This window comes from Crinia signifera, chromosome 4 (assembly GCF_055691185.1).
Source record: "Crinia signifera chromosome 4, ASM5569118v1, whole genome shotgun sequence".
Taxonomy (NCBI): domain Eukaryota; kingdom Metazoa; phylum Chordata; class Amphibia; order Anura; family Myobatrachidae; genus Crinia; species Crinia signifera.
Genome location: NC_139220.1, coordinates 28,677,953 through 28,697,166, shown reverse-complemented (window position 1 = coordinate 28,697,166; position 19,214 = coordinate 28,677,953). Strand labels below are relative to the sequence as shown.

Below are 19,214 nucleotides of genomic sequence, written 5' to 3'. Positions count from 1 at the left end.
GCCATCTTGGGAGTTGCACCCCCACACACCCAGGCAGCCCCGCACAGTACCCTCAGCCCGACACCGCCGGGAAGGTAAGCGGGAAACCCACACCATACCCGCCCGACGCCACCCACCCCCACCCCATATGCCACCTTTAAACGCCGGATCCAGCAATAAAATAAAACGTTTGGAGGGAGACATCTTACTAGCTGCATTCCCACCTGCTCTGCTGGACCCTGCAGAGGAGAGAGCCCAGCACCTGAGATACACTGCTGTGTTCCTGGGACCTGCTGTCACAGCACAGACAGACCTACCTCCAATAACCCAGCAACAACCTGACCTAGCTTTGCTGCAGGAGCAATCGTCCATTATTTTAATTGGATGATACTGGCCTACGTTGGCCGTTGCTGGGTAAACGCCCCCTTTTGAATCAGTCTGCTCGGTCATTAGCTCATTACCCTTCGACAAAGAAGATGGCGAAAAGAAAAACAGATGACGAGTATCGTACATTTCGGGACGAATGGACCGAAGAATTTGCCTTTGTGGAGAGAGCAGGTTCTGCGGTGTGTCTAATTTGCAATGACAAAATTGCATCGATGAAACGGTCAAATGTAAAGCGGCACTTCGACACGCGCCATGCTACCTTTGCATCAAAATACCCTGCGGGAGACAGCAGAAAGAAAGCGTGCCAAGAGCTACTGAGCAGAATGCAAACTAGCCAGCAGCAACTCCGCGTATGGACCCGGCAAGGTGACTATAATTCCGCTAGCTTTGCTGGATCTTTAGCAATAGTGAGGAACGGAAAACCATTCACAGATGGCGAGTATGCTAAAACGTTCATGCTGGATGTAGCCAATGAACTTTTTGATGATCTTCCGAACAAAGACAAGATAATCAAACGGATACAAGACATGCCTCTGTCGGCAAGAACTGTTCATGATCGTACCATCATGATGGCAAACAAAGTGGAGGAAACGCAAGTGAAGGACATAAATGCAGCGCCGTTCTTTTCCCTGGCTTTGGATGAGTCAACAGACGTGAGCCATTTGTCGCAGTTCAGCGTGATTGCAAGATATGCTGTTGATGACACACTGCGCGAAGAAAGTCTTGCTGTTCTGGCAATAAAAGGGTCCACAAGAGGTGAGGATTTATTCAAGTCTTTCATGGAGTTTGCTCAAGAAAAAAATCTACCTATGGATAAACTTCTCTCAGTGTGTACTGATGGTGCTCCGTGTATGGTGGGGAAAAACAAAGGATTTGTGGCGCTTCTTCGTGAACATGAAAATAGACCCATCCTAAGTTTCCATTGCATTCTACACCAGGAGGCGCTTTGTGCTCAGATGTGTGACGGGCAGTTTGGCGAAGTGATGTCACTGGTCATTCGTGTGATCAACTTTATTGCTGCCCGAGCCTTAAATGATCGCCAGTTTAAAACACTGCTGGATGAAGTTGGAAATAACTATCATGGTCTGTTTTTGCACAGCAATGTGCGTTGGTTGTCAAGAGGGAAGGTGCTTAGCCGTTTTGCAGCTTGCCTGAACGAAATCCAGACTTTCCTTGAAATGAAAGGCATCGAGCATCCTGAGCTAGCCGAAACTGAGTGGCTCCTCAAGTTTTACTATCTCGTAGATCTGACTGAACATCTGAACCAGCTCAACGTGAAAATGCAAGGCATTGGAAATACAGTGTTATCCCTTCAACAAGCTGTGTTTGCTTTTGAAAACAAGCTCGAGCTCTTCATTATGGATCTTGAAACAGGTCGTTTACTACATTTTGAAAAACTGAGCCAGTTTAAAGATAAATGCACAGCAAGTGAGCCCATTCCAAACTTTGATCTCCACCAGCTAGCTGGCTTCACATCCAGTCTCCTACAGTCCTTCAAAGCACGCTTTGGAGAATTTCGTGAGCACGCTCGTCTTTTTAAGTTCATCATCCATCCAACCGAGTGTTCACTGAACACAACCGACCTGAGTTACATTGCTGGTGTCTCCGTCAGAGATTTTGAAGCAGAAGTGGCTGACCTGAAGGCCTCAGACATGTGGGTGAACAAGTTCAAGTCACTGAATGAAGATTTGGAAAGAATCACACGACAGAAAGCGGAGTTGGCGAGCAAGCACATGTGGACAGAAATGAAAAAACTTCAACCCGAAGACCAGCTGATTCTCAAAACTTGGAACGCGCTTCCTGTCACATACCACACACTGCAGCGTGTGAGTATTGCTGTGTTGACCATGTTTGGATCTACGTATGCATGTGAGCAGTCATTCTCACATCTTAAAAACATCAAGTCCAATCTACGATCACGTTTAACGGATGAAAGTCTCAACGCTTGCATGAAGCTTAACCTCACCAAGTACCAACCAGACTACAAAGACATCAGCAAATCCATGCAGCACCAGAAGTAGCATTAATGGTGAGTATTATAACAACATTATTTAAAAGAATAAATTCAGAGGCGTTTTATACTGACATTTAGTTGAATTCACTTTTAAAATATATTATATGGCTCTCACTGAAATAAATTTCCAAATATTTTGCTTTCATGGCTCTCTTAGTCGAAAAGGTTCCTGACCCCTGGTCTACGTACTTGTTCTCAGTAATACCGTACAGAAATGTGCACCGCAATCACTCGGGAAATATGGGCGTGTTATGGGCGTCATTCGGAATGACACAGGGGCGTAGTTTCAAAGTGGGCTAAACTGGGCGGAATCATGGGCGGACACGGGGGAGTGCACTTATTTTGGTAGGCGTGCATTCGGATAGCACGCCGAATGCACGCGAACAAAAAGGCAAGAAATGTTCGGTGTTCATAAGCAAGTATTGCTTGGCGGACACCACTCGGTCATGCGCTAGGCAATCGGAACGCCTAATCAGGACGGACGCACCTCAACCAATGTCAGCTGAACACAATACAATCACCTACTTTACTCATTACTTGTTAATTAGACGCTTCTCACTGCTTCAATTGGAACCATTGCAGCTTAAATGGACCATTACTAAACACACACATATATGCTGCACTTTTCACACGCTTTTACACTGCAAATAATGAACACAACTTCATATTAATAATACAAATACACATGTCACTTCTACATGTATCAATTAAACCACACATTTGGGGGACAAAAATAACATTTATTAAATGAACTTTGGAAAAAATTTCGAAACCGTCACAAAATAAATGGTACCATAGCAGGACTAAAAGTAAATAATATATCATAAATACATGTATTATAGACATACATAGCCACAGCAGAATCATCAGGAACACATCAGGTGGCTTCACAACAAAAGCATAGCACCAACACTTCAAGTACAGCACACAGTAATGCTACCCGAAACAGGGCAACAGGGGAACCAAACATGACATTTGAACCGAGGGCAAATGTGGTGACCCTCGGCACGGAATTGGACACAGGATGCTGACACACACAGCTCAATGGAAGATTTGGGAAGACATAAGGGTGGAGATTAATGTGGACACAAGTTCATTTGCGGGCACGTTTGGCCCTGGCAGGCTCCTTGCCACGTGCAGCAGCTCTTCGCAAACGGCCACGGTCAGATGGTGGGTCAGGTGGAGCACATGCTGGGGAGGGGGTGGATCGTCTTCCCCCTCTGGCAGCAGGGAGTGCTGATGGTGGTAATGCACCAGAAACGGGTGACATTAGGACCCTATTGGTGGCAACTAGCTCCACCATAAGATCATTATGGCGAAGGAGGAGTTCATTTTGCCGCAGGGCTTGATCAGCCAGCACCTGCAGGCTAGCAGCTCATAGCCTGCAGGCTCGCAGCAATAGATTGCTGGCTGGCACTCATAGCCTGCAGGCTCGCAGCAATACTCTGCTGGCTGGTGGTCAAACCCTGCAACACCTCCTCGGCCCTACGCACCCGCTCTGATGCCGACTCTCCCTGCTGCACAATATTTTCAAACACATGCCCCCACGTGGCCAATTCAGCCGCGGACATTGCCGCCTGCTGCTGCACGGGCCTGCTACTGGGGCCAGGTGGCACAGACTCCACAACCTCCTCAAGAGATTGTTGACCAAGCGGTGGGGATGCTGTTGAAAGAGAAAATTCCAATTACCACACATTCCATGCAAAATTCAAAACATCTACTTATGGCCTGGCAAATAATTACCTTCAAGCAAAGAAGCCATGACTTCCGCTGGGGACTCGCTGTCCATGGTGCTCACCCCCCCGGACCTCCTCCACTGCAATGCAGCACTCTGCCATCTGTTCCAGGGGGGTGAGCTGCAGCTTTGAAGGCATGGGGCCAGCCCCAGAGGTGTGGCTGTGTTCCCACCGCTGGGTCAATTTCTTTTTGAGGTTCCCTTTGAAGTCGTGCCGCCTGCATTCAAAGTGTACATATTAATACATGTCACTCCTCATGTTTGCTGTAACACCCATTGCAATCTGAAACATAATACAACATGTGCCTCCTGACACCAAACTTAGATTATATTATTTTTGAAAAACAACCCTTAGAAGATACAATCACACTCACCCTACAATAACTATCAATTCAATGACATGGCAAACATGTCTGTGGCTTCTAGCAACGTCACCGCCCATTGACCAACTCCATCTAATATCTAATGTAAACATTACTGGACTTGTACTGCTCAAATGTAACACACATGAACTTGCCTCTTCTTAACGTGCTCTGCCTCACGAACTTGTGGAGCCACCGTATTAATCTCCGCCGTTATCTCCTCCCAGATCTTCCATCTCCTTGTGTGTGTCAACTTTTCTGGTGGGCACTCGATCAAATCCCGTGCCCGGGTCACCAGGATGTTAAGCTCCTGCGGTTCATATGCCATGTTTCTGGTGGTTGGTTCCTCTGTTGCCCGATTGCGGCCACGACCACTGGCACCGCCACTGCCACTGGCACCGCCACTGCCACCGGTTGCTGTACTTGAAGTGCTGGCCAGGCTACTCTGTTGGGAAGCCACCTGCTGTGTTCCCAATGATTCTGCTGATGCTGAGGATGGGCCAGCTGCCGATTGTCGTGATGTTGATGGCCCATCTGGCTGCTCTTCCCCCAATGGCTGTTCAGGGTTGATGGGGACATTGGTGGTGCTGGAGTCCATCTGAGCAAATAGGGCCTGCAACTCCTGCTCTTCCTCAGATGCAGACATGTGTGCAAGCACATTGCATTTGGCAAACACACCTTTATATACTATTTCTGTAATCGGCGTACATCAGCGGCACCCTGCGTTCCGTACGGCAGCGTCAACCGTGCGGCGCATAGGCCACGCCCCCTGCTGCGGCCACAAATTTTCAAAAAAACAGGCAGACTGAGTAAGTCTGATTTAGTATGTAAATGCCGATTAGTACACCAATCACCAAATAAAACTGAGGTCAGACATGAAATGTATATGTGAATGTACATCTGTACTGTGCACTTGTTTGGTATGTAGTAGAAATGACAATACCCATTCCATATGTAAATCCAGTCCACCACTTAGGCACAAGTAATCAGTGCTAGCATCCAAATCACATGTGAAAGGTCTCCAAATTCACCCTTGATGCTAGCTACTTTTCATTCCACATTTCTAGTGTGACCCAGTAGAAGGTAAGTGTACACATGGCACCATGGCCTAATATTGGGAAAAGGTCTGGCACTATTTGCTATGTTTCTGCTGCATAGCTTTCATTATAAAATTGCTGTTTAGTACCTTGTTGAGTTAGGTGTAAGTGTCTAGTGATGCAGACTATTTCACCTGTTGCTTATACCCATGTTTGGTGATTGTTATAGATTATATATAATGGGTTCCCATCTTATTTGACACGGTCTGTTTAGGATGGTCTGGTAAACTATGCAAAGGTACTGCAAGTGTGGGTGTGCGATGCAATGGGTTAGCCGTCTGTTCGGGCGCATACACGCTGTTAGTGTAAAAATGAACAATAAAGTTAATACCAAATATCACTCTGATCAACCAATGACAGCACATGATTGCTTGATTTGTGCCATTGCTAAGATGGCGGCCTATGGGAGAGCAGCCACATTCTCACCAGCGGAGCTGAGGACACTGGTCTCCGTTATGGAGACCAGGCTGGGGCGGGCGGGCCCATTTATTACCAACCGCCAGAAGCGCAATGCGTATGCGGTGGCCCGCCGCCGCATATTCGCCCGCACACAGGTGCGGCGGACCATCGCTCAGCTGGAGCGGCGGTGGTCTGACCTGAGGCGTCGGCAGCCGGATTTGCTCCAGCAAATCAGGGGCAGTATTGCTAGATGTGAGTCTCATGTCCATTTGTACATTATTGCTTAACTGACATTTTTTAAGCCACTAAGGTCACCAGCCTGATCATGAGTTAAACATGGCATACACTATATGTGTGCTACTTCCTGTTTGACACCCTGTAATGGTCATACAATATGTTATTGGGGAGGATTAATGCTTGTGATGCTTACAATGGGCCAAATGTCACAGCATACCTTCCATGTTACAGGCTGTGTTTTGTAAAAGCCACTAAGGAGCTGTTTGCCTGTACAATTATCTGTACTTATAACCTTTGCATTTATAGCTTGATAAGGCTTAATAGTAATTACCACTAATTGGCACTTTTTTGAATTTTCCCATACACAGCACGTGATCAAGCAAGACAGGCCCGGGAGGAGGCAGAGGTGGGCCAGGAGGAGCTTCCTCAGGAAGGGAGGCCGGAGGAGGTGGCCGAAGAAGTGGAGGAGAAGGCAGAGGTGGGCCAGGAGGAGCTTCCTCAGGAAGGGAGGCCGGAGGAGGTGCCCGAAGAAGTGGAGGAGGAGGAGGGGTGGGCTGTGGAGGCGCTGCCACCCGAGGAGGAGGTCGTCCAACCAGAGGACGAGGTGGCACAAGTGGAGGCCCCTGAGGAGGAGGTGGAGGCCTGTGAGGTCGTCCAGGCGGCCGGAATTGGTATGTATACATAAGGATTAATTTATCCTTTTGGCATCTACTATTTGCTATGTAGCACTGGTGATTCAATTGATTTTTTCAATACTATAAAGTGATAAAACAAACGGGATAGCAACAGACACACTTTGGGGTTAGATAGGGTGGCCAAACCATCCCTTTCATCCTGGACACATATTAGTGACACAGGTTGTGAGGATGGCTTTCATGTCGATTTTAAGTGCCACTGAACCTGTGTAGTTAATCTGTATCCTGGAAGAAAGGGATGACTTGCTCATGTAAGGGTTACATGTCCCTGCTGCAAGCATACAATCTGTAGCCTCATATAGGTGAGTAGAGTTTACTGGTGATTGATCTTTCTAAACTCGATTAAGTATGGCATAAATGGAGTATGGACAGGCGTGATTAGACTGGAGTAACAAGTGGTCAGTGCCCCTGGGCCCTCCTCTAGCTAACCACCCCCTGCGGTCTGCATGTATGTTTTGCACCATAATTGTGTGTTGATTTGGTCTTAGTAATGATTTTGAGCATGGGAGTGGGTTAGTGCTGCAGCTTCCCCTAACTGGCATTATGACAATGATTTCTGGAGCAGACCATCAGCAGGCAAGCCATGCTTGATTGCACAAATGTACTGAGCATTCCTGAGAGTTGTGTAACTCTCCTGCCAGGCTCCATCATATAACAGACACTGAACTTTGTTTGCAGAATTGGGATTGGTGCAGCGCGTGACATGCTTCTCAGAGCTTAGTCATGGGTGGGTTTGGATTCAGACGGAGCAGTATGACTGTGAGGCGTTCTACAGAGTAAAGGGTAGAGGGCAAAAATCAGGCTTTCCATGTAGTATGTATGCATGTATGTATAGCTGTATGTGTCATATATATTGTTATATATGTGTCTCTCTATATATATATATATATATATATATATATATACATACACACACACACACCTGTCACGGTGCATGTTTAAAATTTAGGTATGACTATGTTAAATGTATGCATGAATATCATTATTAATTTTTCAATTTTTATTTGGTCCACAGATGAGCCAGCCCAAGCAGAAGAGGGTCTCCGTGGGGCCCTCTTCCGAATTAGAGGCCACATGCGCCAGGTGATGGCAGAATTGGACCGGCTCCTTGATGGGGCCAATTAATTTATTTATTTATTCATTATTTTCTAAGTTTTGTTACATTAATAAATAGTTAATTACAGTTCGAAGTTGTCCGTGTTTTTTTATAACATGCAAAAGTATATGTGTAACTTTTAAATAAGCAAAATGTAAATAGTGTATATAGATGTACAGTATGTTAGAGTCACATGCTGTAAGGGTTAATGTGTGTAATGAATGTACTAGGAATGTACTAGGAATGTATAGATTAGGATTTAATTGATTCAAATAGATAACAATCCCTTTTTAATGAGGTTGCATAATTGCCTAAGTGGGTCATGTGATCGCTGTGTGTACTCAGTAAAAAAGTGTGGTATTTAGCGTAAAGACTCCGCATCGGTGCGTACGGACAGCTTCCCGTCCGTTTTAACGCGGTAAGACCGTGCAGAATCTGTACGTGTCCACCGCACACGCACGGTTTGTATGTCGTCCGTACACACGCCCTGTTCTTAAAGAGTGAGTCCGTCCGAATGCGGAGGACACGTGGGCGTTTCTACGGACGATGCCCGCACGCCACCGCACAGCGTGGCGTGCGGACCGCACCGTAAGAATTCGGGAAAGAACGCACCGATCAGAATAAGGGCCTAAATCAGGTGTACCACCCAAGAAAATGTGCAATATTTTTCTGGTATGCGCAATACTCCATAACATTTGTATCGATTACAACACTGAGTTTTTAAATCCATACTACACAGACCCAAATGTATCTAATTTTTACTTTCAAATGTAACCAAAACATCAAAGGGCAATCAAATAAGGGCTCAAGTGATTGCAAATTCCTTTACTCGTTAACCTCATTTTGCCAATATTTGAAATAGCAAAGCTCATATATATATATATATTATATATATATATATATATATATATATATATATATATATATATATATATATATAACTAGGTGATTCATCGCGCCCTACGGGCGCTCTTCACACCGTCGTAAGGGGCTTCCCCCCCCATAATTTGTGAACATTTGTATATGAAAAAGATGGTTAGAATTGTATGAAAGATATTGCAACTTGAGTTATAGGTGAAATGTGTTAAATAGAGAGCATATGATGTGGAAGGGGGTGTGTATTGTTTTGTTTAATTAAAAAGCGGTTACAGAGTAAGATGTACATTGATAGTGTGGATGGTACAGTGACATTTGTGGGTGTGGGGGGGGGGCTGTGTGTGCATGTTGTTTAGGTGTGTGTGTGCACAATAGTATAGTAGGGTGTTTCTGAGTCGGCGGCTCCCCACTGGCGGAGGTCACGACACAGGAAAACAGGAGGCTGGGTAGTGATAGGGGTGTGTGGCCATAAGGGGGACTAAGAGGAGGGTGGGAGATACTGTGCAGCTTCTGCCAGTGGGTGAGGGTCCAGCGTGGCAGTACAGGAGTACAGGATGGTGGCCCTTAGTCAGTGTCTCCTCCTACTGGGTGGGAGTTCGGGTGCATGAGAGCAGGAGGCTGGGCTATGAGGCATGATAGGGGCATGTGGGCAAAACAGCGTCAGCGACTCCCCAGTGGTGGAAGTTACGGTTCAGGAGAGCAGGAAGCTGGGTAGTGATAGGGGTGTGTGAGTATACGGGGGGCTTAGAGGTGCTGCCGTGGGTGGATGCCGTGAATTGCGGGAGGGGGGGGGGGTCGCGGGGGGGGGGGGGGGTGTGTGGGTACCGCGAATTGTGGAAGGGGGGGCGCGGGGGGTTGCAGTGAATCGCGGGAGGGTGGGGCGCGGGGGGTTGCAGTGAATCGCGGGAGGGTGGGTCGCGGGGGCTTGCCGCAATGACAGGAGGGGGGGTCAGGGGTGGAGAATCGCGGTAGGGGGGTCATGGGGGGCACCGTGAACAGCGGGAGGGGGGGCCCGGGGGGTTGGCGCGAATCGTGGGAGGGGGGGTCGCGGGGTGCCGCAATCGCAGGAGGGGGGGGTGTCACGGGGTGGGGCCGCGAATCGCGGGAGTCACCGGGGGTGCCACAAATTGCGGGGGGTGTGCTGCAAATCGCGGAAGGGGGGTCGCGGGGGGTGCCGCGAATCGCCACAAGAAAAAATCAACACAGAAAGTTCAACACATGTAAATGTTGACATAAGTGTGGCACTTCATCGGTGTCCATGTCGACACATGAGAATGAATATGAAAACATAAAAAAAGAAAAAGAAATCTTCAAAAACTCATGTCAACCTTTTTCATTGTCGACCATAGCCGTGCCAGTGTTTTGCATGTGCCATTTAATCCTGGGGTTGCCGTGAATCGCGCGCGGGGGTGGGGGGGGGAGGGAGGAGGTGAGGGGTGTGGGCGAATCACGGGAGGAGGGGTCGTGGGTGGATGCCGTGAATTGCGGGAGGGGGGGTCGCGGGGGGGTGCCGCGAATTGTGGGAGGGGGGGGCGGGGGGTTGCAGTGAATCGCGGGAGGGTGGGTCGCGGGGGCGGGGGGTTGCCGCAATGACAGGAGGAGGGGTCAGGGGTGGGGAATCGCGGTAGGGGGGGTTGTGGGGGGCACCGCGAACCGCGGGAGGGGGGGCCCGGGTGGGTTGGCGCGAATCGTGGGAGGGGGGGTCGCGTGGTGCCGCGAATCACAGGAGGGGGGGTGTCACGGGGTGGGGCCGCGAATCGCGGGAGTCACCGGGGGTGCCACGAATTGCGGGGGGTGTGCTGCAAATCACGGGAGGGGGGTCGCGGGGGGGTGCCGCGAATTGCCACAAGAAAAAATCAACACAGAAAGGTCAACACATGTAAATGTTGACATAAGTGTGGCACTTCATTGGTGTCCATATCGACACATGAGAATGAATATGAAAACATTGAAAAAGTGAAAAATAAATCTTGTCAACCTTTTTCATTGTCGACCATAGCCATGTCAGTGTTTTGCATGTGCCATTTAATCGTGGGGATGCCCTGAATGGGGGGGGGAGGGAGGGAGGTGCATACCTCCCAACATGACCCTCTCCAGGAGGGACACATTGCTCTGTTTCTAGACTTTCTTAATTTATGGATTACCATCACCTGTGCTTAAACACCTTTCTTATCAATTACCCTGTTTAAAACAGGTGATGACAATCATAAATTAAGATGGAAGTCCACAACCCAGCGTTACAGCTCCAGACACACTTTGAGTGACAGATGTAGCCAAATATATAAGAGATATTTAACAAAACATTGGGATGTGCTACTCCTTGACCCTATTTTAAAACCCTTGTTACCACCAAAACCGCAGGTTATTTTCAGGAAGGCTTCTTCTCTTAAAAATGTATTAGCTCCCAGTAAGTTAAAAGACAATCATGAGAAAAACGACAGCTGGCTTAAAATTGCGAATGGTTTCTTCCCCTGCAACAAATGCAAAGTGTGCAAATATGCCGACAGAGAAAGGACACTGTTTTGGAATGCAGACCATACAAAATTCTGGAGCATCAAAAGTCGGATGACCTGTCTTACTACTCACGTCATATATATGTTGACGTGTAAATGTGGGATGAGTTATGTCGGCAAGACTAAACGAGTTTTAAAACTGCGCATTTTGGAGCATACCAGAAGTATAAAAAACAAAATTTTGGCTCATAGTGTCCCTAGACACTTTTCTACCTGTTGCTCATCAGATCTAAATTCTTTTACATTTAAAGCCTTAGAGCATATTACTATGGACGAGAGAGGAGGAGATATACTTGGAAAGTTAAGTAGGAGAGAAACCTACTGGATTTATACTTTAAACACCCTCTCTCCTAGTGGTCTTAACGAAGGTGTCGACATCACTCCGTTCCTGCATTAAGATACTAGCGCAGGTGTGACATTGAGAGGCGTTGTAGCTTGAGGTAACACTCCCTCGCCTTCTCTCTAATGTTACGGCTGTTGCGTGCGTCTTGCAGGATGATGCCGACTACACTTGTTAATGCTGCTATTACATTATTGTCTTGCTGCTTAATAGTTACTATTTTATAATGATCTAATTGTTTTTATAAGTTCTATATTAATGTACTAACATATTGTCTCTTCTCGCTTCTTCCTCCGATTTTTCCATTTTTTCTTATTTCCATTTTTATTTTCTTATATTTATGTCATGTATATAATGTCTAGGATTATATCATTCCGTAGGCATATCTTGATATACATATTTATGTACACACAGTTTGGTCCATTTTAAACTTGTATTGTATATACTCATTATGCATATATATACTTTTATATATTTCTTCTCTCTTTTTTATCGTTAATGAATTGCAATATTGGGTATTTTAGAACTTCTGTATGTATTATAATATTTGTCTCTTTTAGATAGTTTTTTAGATACAGCATTAAAATTCGTTCTGTCATTATTGTTGTGATTTGATTTTTTCTCACTGGTCTGAATTTGTTAATTAAACATGCCTGTGTATAATTGTTGTTCACTTGATACTTGTTATATCAAATTGATAGCTAATCAGCACCTTATTTAAACCCTGTCATACTTACCTACAACCACGCCTCCTGACGAAGTCCGTAGTGACGAAACGCGTTGGGGTGTGGTTTCCCGACGAGTCTACTGCTCCATCAGCTGTTCCGTCCGGTCTTGATCTTCATGTTTGACACGCTTGATACCGTTCCTCCGCCTGGCTGACTTCCCTCTGTGGGATCCACTGTGACCACCCCGCCAGTGCTGCTGACTCTGCTGCCCTTGTCCAGACGTGGCTTGTGCAATATGACACGGTGGATATGCTGATTATTCTTTACTTCTATGTATGTACTCTTATTACCTTTTTACTAGTAAAAGTCAAACTGTTATACTCATTGGTGCGCTCCTTCTATTTTTCTTCCATATATATATATATATATATATATATATATATATATATATATATATATATTTAACAAAAAATTAGATAGTTAATAATAAAAAAAATTATGTGTATATATCTATATATATATATATATGTATATATGAAAAGGAAGAGGGTGCTGAAGCAATCAAGCAACTGTATTCAAAAAGATTTAATACATAAAATTATTAAAAAATTACATTAAATATCACCTATATGGCACACAAATGCATACACAATTTACAAATATTTATTTGCGGTATGTTAATACAACATCCTTTTCAGCAGATTTTTAGCGTATATCATTCGGTCAATGCGGAAGCCTCTTATATATATATATATATATATATATACACAACCCAATAGTGATAGTTGTATATTTGCATGTTAATTCTCTAACCCTCAGGGCAGGGGTTCCCAATCTTTTTCTAACCATGGCACCCTAGAGTATCAGAATTTTTCCACGGCGCCCCTAGGACCCAAAAAATATATATCACATTAAGTAGATTGTTTTTATACAGTATGTGCTTCTTAGGTTCAGTTATGTGGTAAAGGGCAGGATTTGGTTCTGATTGTACACATTTTATGATTGGCAGCCACCAGCACTGGGTTTTGTCCAGAAATAATTGATCATAAATAATTTGATATGGTCCTGGATGACCAACCCGAGGCACCCCTGCAAGTGTCCCGAGGCATCCCAGGGAGCCTAGGCGCACAGTTTGGGAACCACTGCCTCAGGGGTTAGGTATTTACATTTGTATAACAAAAATAGCACGTAGTGGAATTTTGGTGTACAATATATATATATATATATATATATATATATATATATATATATATATATATATATATCTCAACCCCTGGAACCGGCACTCCTCCCTATACACAACTTTCCGGGTGCCTTTCCAAAGAGTTGCAATACAAGTCCAATGTGCGGATGGCACTCCGTGCAAAATAACGTACACGACAATCAAGTTGAAGTCAACGTTTCAGGGATCTTGTATCTTTTTATCTTGATAAAAGGGACAAGATCCCTGAAACGTTGACTTCAACTTGATTGTCATGTACGTTATTTTGCACGGAGTGCCATCCGCACATTGGACTTGTACTGTATATATATATATATATATATATAGGATAGTGAAGAGACAACAGCGACACTCTGGGGATTTTTTGAAAAAAGCTTTTTTTGCTGAAAATATATTTTTTCAAAAAATCCCCAGAGTGCCGCTGTTGTCTCTTCACTATCCTGTACTTCTGTTCCTGAAGGCACCTGGGTTACCTGTATTGCTGGAGGAGTGCCAGGCCTACACCTCTACCTCTATATATATATATATATATATATATATATATTAATTATAAAGAACATGTTGAGGTTTGTATGTCCTTCCAAACATTCAATTCACCTGCAATGTTGTCAATTTACACAACAAATATAATGTACCTTAATCACATTTTGAACAGTATTTATTAAAGTGAATGTACTTCTTAACTTCCCAATTTTAACCCATTTTGGCCCTGAAAAACTCCTAAGTATATTCTGTTATTGTCAACTTGTTTAAAACATTAAATAAAGTTTTTTATAATAATTTGTATGGGAAAAAAAGTTGTATGAGGTGATCTCTTGTTATTTATAATAAAAAAAAAGCTGCTGTCTGACATTTCTTTTCTGTGTTCAGTCACCTTGCGGCCAAGTCTTGGTGGTGTCCTATATTACTATTATGGATTATTACCAGTACCAGGCCCAAATTCTCTATGCACAGGCCACAGCAGTGATGGTGCATGCTCACAAAAGGCAGAGGAGAAGGGAACGGAGCTGCTGGTCCAAAGAATGGATCCTAAAGCGAGAAACCATGTCTCACACCACACTCCTTGCCAAATTACAGAAAAACAATCCTGCGGACTATTGCAATTTTTTGCGAATGGATGAGCACACTTTCATCAAACTGCTGCAAATGGTGACTCCCCTGAATAAAAAACAGGACACAATTATGCGGAAATCCATATCCGCTAACGACCGGCTAGTAGCTACATTACGCTACCTAGCCACTGGAAGGTCTTTTGAAGATTTTAAATTCTCCACACAGATTTCTCCCCAAGCTTTAGGAAGGATCATCCCTGAGAACTGTGAAGCTATATATATATATATAATGTTTTAAAGAAAACGTGTATTATGGTAAGATCTTTTTTCCACCCTCAAAATGTCCCTAAATTTACTAATTACCCTAGTGGGTCCCAAAATCTGCACCATTGCTTCCTGGGATAATGTAACACCGTGACAGTGGTTCTACTGCTCTCTCCCTTTCGGCACTGACACGGACACCCAGCTGCAATCTCCTTGCCTGGTTTCAGCAGGGTTCTACAAAGTCCTGTCTAATTTTTGGGTAGAAACCTCACTCAGCTGTCAGACCGAAAGCACTAACGTATGGGTAAAGGCGCCTATACACTGTAATCAGACCAAACGGGCTAAATTTTTTGTGTTCCCTTAGGATCCAATGCGCAGTCCTGTGCCCATCATACCCGAGCAGGTGGTCGGACATGCTGGCCATCTGCACACCAGACTGATGGCTTGGTGTGCAGCATGTGGTCCGGGGGCTAGCAATGAGGCAGGCAGTAATGGTTATGGGGGCTAGTGCAGCAGATCGTGCAGTGGCGGATATTACATTTTTTTTTTAAATGGGAAATGACTGTGAGCTCTGTCAGCCAATCTGTGGCCTGCTTGAATGGAAGCAACAGATTGACCGAGAGTGATCTGTACACTTTCACAATGCTGAAATTTTTTGAAAAAGCATGGTTTACTAATTGTTTTCAAGTGAAGTTTTAATACTTCAATAATTGTCTTACCATTTTCGTAAATAATCTGGCAAGTGTTTCGCATTTGTCTCTCTCTCTCGGTTTTTACAAGTTTGAAAACACTAATTTATACCAGAGTCTAATCATAACCCTTTTACCATTTTTTCATCTAGTTTCCAAAAAATGCAGAACAGTGGATGCAATTGGCCAAGGGTTTTGATGAACGCTGGCAGTTTCCAAATTGCGGAGGAGCAATCGATGGAAAACACATTAGAATAAAGCCACCAGCTAATAGTGGATCCTTGTTTTACAATTACAAGGGTTATTTTAGTACTGTTATGATGGCCATTGCCAATTCAAATGATGAGTTTCTATATGTTTCTGTGGGTACTAATGGCCGTTCTTCTTATGGCGGCACATTTAAAGCAACTAAATTTTATGAAAGGCTCAAGGAAAACACCCTCAATTTACCAATTCTTAATGATTGCAAATTTGGCGTAAATTTTGTATTCGTAGCAGACGAGGCCTTTGCCCTTGAAGAGCACCTCCTGAAGCCTTTTCCTCAGAGATCCTTAGACAAAGAAAAGAGAATTTTCAACTGCAGACTGTCACGGGCACGCAGGGTAATTGAAAACACTTTTGGAATACTCTGCAATAGTTTTCGGGTGTTTCACACTACAATAGATTTGACACCCGAGAAAATTGATAAAGTAGTTCTAGCTGCCTTTGGATTCCATAATTTTTTAAGAGAAAACACAGCCTACAGGAGAATTTCATCAATTCAATGTGTCTCGGAAACAACTGATGAAAGCATAGAAAATAGCCCACTTGACAACTTTCTTGTTAACACATCTGCTCATGGTTCAACATCATCAGCCAGAAATGTTTGTGAACATTATGTCACATTCTTCAATGGGATTGGATCTGTCCCTTGGCAGGAGCAATGCATTGTTTACATTTTTTTAAAACCAAATCTTCATAATTATGTCCACACTCTCCTGATCTTCTTCTGAAACAACTTCAGGAGAGTCATCATCCATAGGCTCTGATCTTCTCATTGGTGCTTGTTCAATAATAAATTTCATTATGTCAAAATACCACAATTTCAGCTTGTAGATTTTATCAGCACCGGCTCCTGAACGTTGGGATTCTTGTACTAGATGATTCTCCTTCACAACCCCTATACGCATGTTCAATGTCGACACTGATTTCACTAGTTTTTTTTTACCATAAATGTCAACCGTATGGACATGGACACAGGGGGGGGGGGGGGTGCACGACATCCCCTCGCATTATGTATCTCACTTCGTTCGCCATGCTTTGGGGCCAGTGGCTCACGTCCCTCACCGCACTCACACCCTAGTGAAAGGTAGGGCATAAAATAGGGCCTGTCGGCACTTGTGCTGAGCTGGGGACAGACAGTGCAGCAAAACCAAATGTTGTATATATAAAAAATTACATCCACCATGCTAACCCCCCTTCCACCCCCAAAGGTGCAAAATATTATCAAACTCCTTTGGCAGATATATATATATATATGCATATTGATTTTGCACAACTGCCTGTGCCCAGCACATGCTGCTCAATGACATGTGCTGAGATTGGGACAGAGAACACTGCAGTGTCTGCATCTGCCTGTTTCAATCCTATTTAAATTTTTCAATGCCAAAAGCATGGTACTTACCAAACACAGGAGGACACGCTGCTTCGTCTCTCTCCAACAGCATCCACGTCCAACAAGGTCTCTGCTGCTGCGTACTTGGGAGTGGCGGGGGATGCGATATAGTACAAAAAGTACTTGCAGCGCATACTTTCTGTACTATACAATATTGTACCCGTGGGGACGCGCATCGCATCGTATGTACCACAGGTACAGTGTGATTTGAACTACATACAATGCGTTTTGAAGTTTAAAACGCATACAATAATCGGTGCGTGTATGGGCACCTTTAGTTTGAGTTCTGTCTCTTTCCAGTTAGACTGTTGGAAGGTTAAGTAAACTTAATCCACGCAGTTTGTCTTTCATACATCTGTCTGGTTAGTTATTCATTCTTTTTCATCCTTTCCTTTTTCTTCCTCCTTTTAGCTTATTCTTTTCCCTCTCACCTTTCAAACTTCTCCTTCTGTACCTTTCCTATCTCTTCCGATAACATATTGAGGTAAATTGCGCGTCATGCCAGTTAGGCCTAGGCGCGCTGCAAGGGTCCTGGCTCGTTACCGGGAGCCTGGTGGGCAGGCTGTGGCAGGTGGCGCACTAGACCACCAAACCATGGTATGGCGTATCAGGATTAGCTGGTAATATCTCACAGGCTCTTACGCCTGTACTAGTTAATTTGGTATCCAGCTCTAACATAGGGAGGTCCAACAGGACCTCGGATAGGGTGCATAGCTTGTCTTTAGACAATGTTGATTCTGTATCTACAGCAGGCTCAGTTTCAAGCAACATGGAAAGAGCATCGAATCCCAGATCCAGCCGAGGGAGCAGAGCGGTATCCACCTCTCCACCCGATCATGTGACAGAAGACGTCCACCGTTGGATGTCCCTAATCCATCGCAGGCAGCGAGAACCAGGACTGAGCCTAGATCAAGTGCTCGTCAGTCTGGTGAGTCCTCAGCTGACCCAGATTGGTCAGCCTAATCTGCATCACACACAGAAGTCAGTTTCTAGTAGCGGCACCTCTTCTAACAGCTCACAGGGCAGTAGGCGTAGGAGTGCACACAGGAAACGTTCAAGGAGACATAGACGGAAGGGGACTGATTCTTCCTTGGCTTTGACTTCCTCAGAGGATGTTTCCACATCCGATGGGGGCAAGCATAAGCCTAAAAAATGTAGGAGGCGGCGCAGATAATATTCTGAATTGGATCAGTCGCTGCTGTCCGAAGATTCTGACTCGGTTCACTGCTCAAATACAGCAGTGAAACGCGGTCTACGCCCTAGGGCTAAGGATAGGATACGTAAGCGCAGAAATGTTAATATATTTGCACTTACTGGCAATGATAAAAGGGCATTAGTAGAGGCCAGGAAAAAGGGTCTTATGCAGGAAGATTCTTGTCGATCTTACAATAATTGGACTAGGTGCATGTTGATATTTTCAGCTGCGTACTTAAGAGACAAGGACGGATAAAAACATGAATTTGGTTAGATATCAATTTCTTGTTCATCACATTTTCACAAACTACAAAGGTTTTGCCTGGCAACATTACAATGAGGAATTTCGTCAGAAGCATCATGGAAGGGAGATTTGCGACTTCGGCTAAAAAGACGTTGAGCTATTTGTCAAAGTTACGCAACACTCGGGTCCATCTTCTGATTGGCTGAATTTTAAAAATACATCCAGATTCGGTAATGCTAGAGGGCAGGGTTCTCGTTTTAAAACCACCAGGCAAAATCAGGGAAAGTGCTTTTCGTTTAATAATGGCCAATGTGTTTTGGGTAACAGATGTCGCTTCAGACATCTGTCTGAGGTGTAGCAGTCCACACGTAATCGAGGATTGCGTAATACCCCCCCCCCCCCCCGCTGTTACCACGCCTGTCCCTCAAAATCAGCAAAGTCACGGTCCAGTGGCTGCCGTTGAGGGATAGGGCTGATACACCCGTGAGGGTCGAGGC

At 44.8% G+C, this 19,214-nt stretch overlaps 1 protein-coding gene across 1 annotated transcript; it reads left to right on the top strand.

The window, feature by feature from the left end:
- The first annotated feature begins 455 nt into the window (after window positions 1-455).
- LOC146072918 (protein FAM200C-like) lies at window positions 456-2,387 on the top strand. Its single transcript, XM_083180097.1, has one exon. The coding sequence runs from the start codon at window positions 456-458 to the stop codon at window positions 2,385-2,387; it is 1,932 nt and encodes a 643-aa protein (XP_083036223.1).
- The last annotated feature ends 16,827 nt before the right edge of the window (window positions 2,388-19,214 follow it).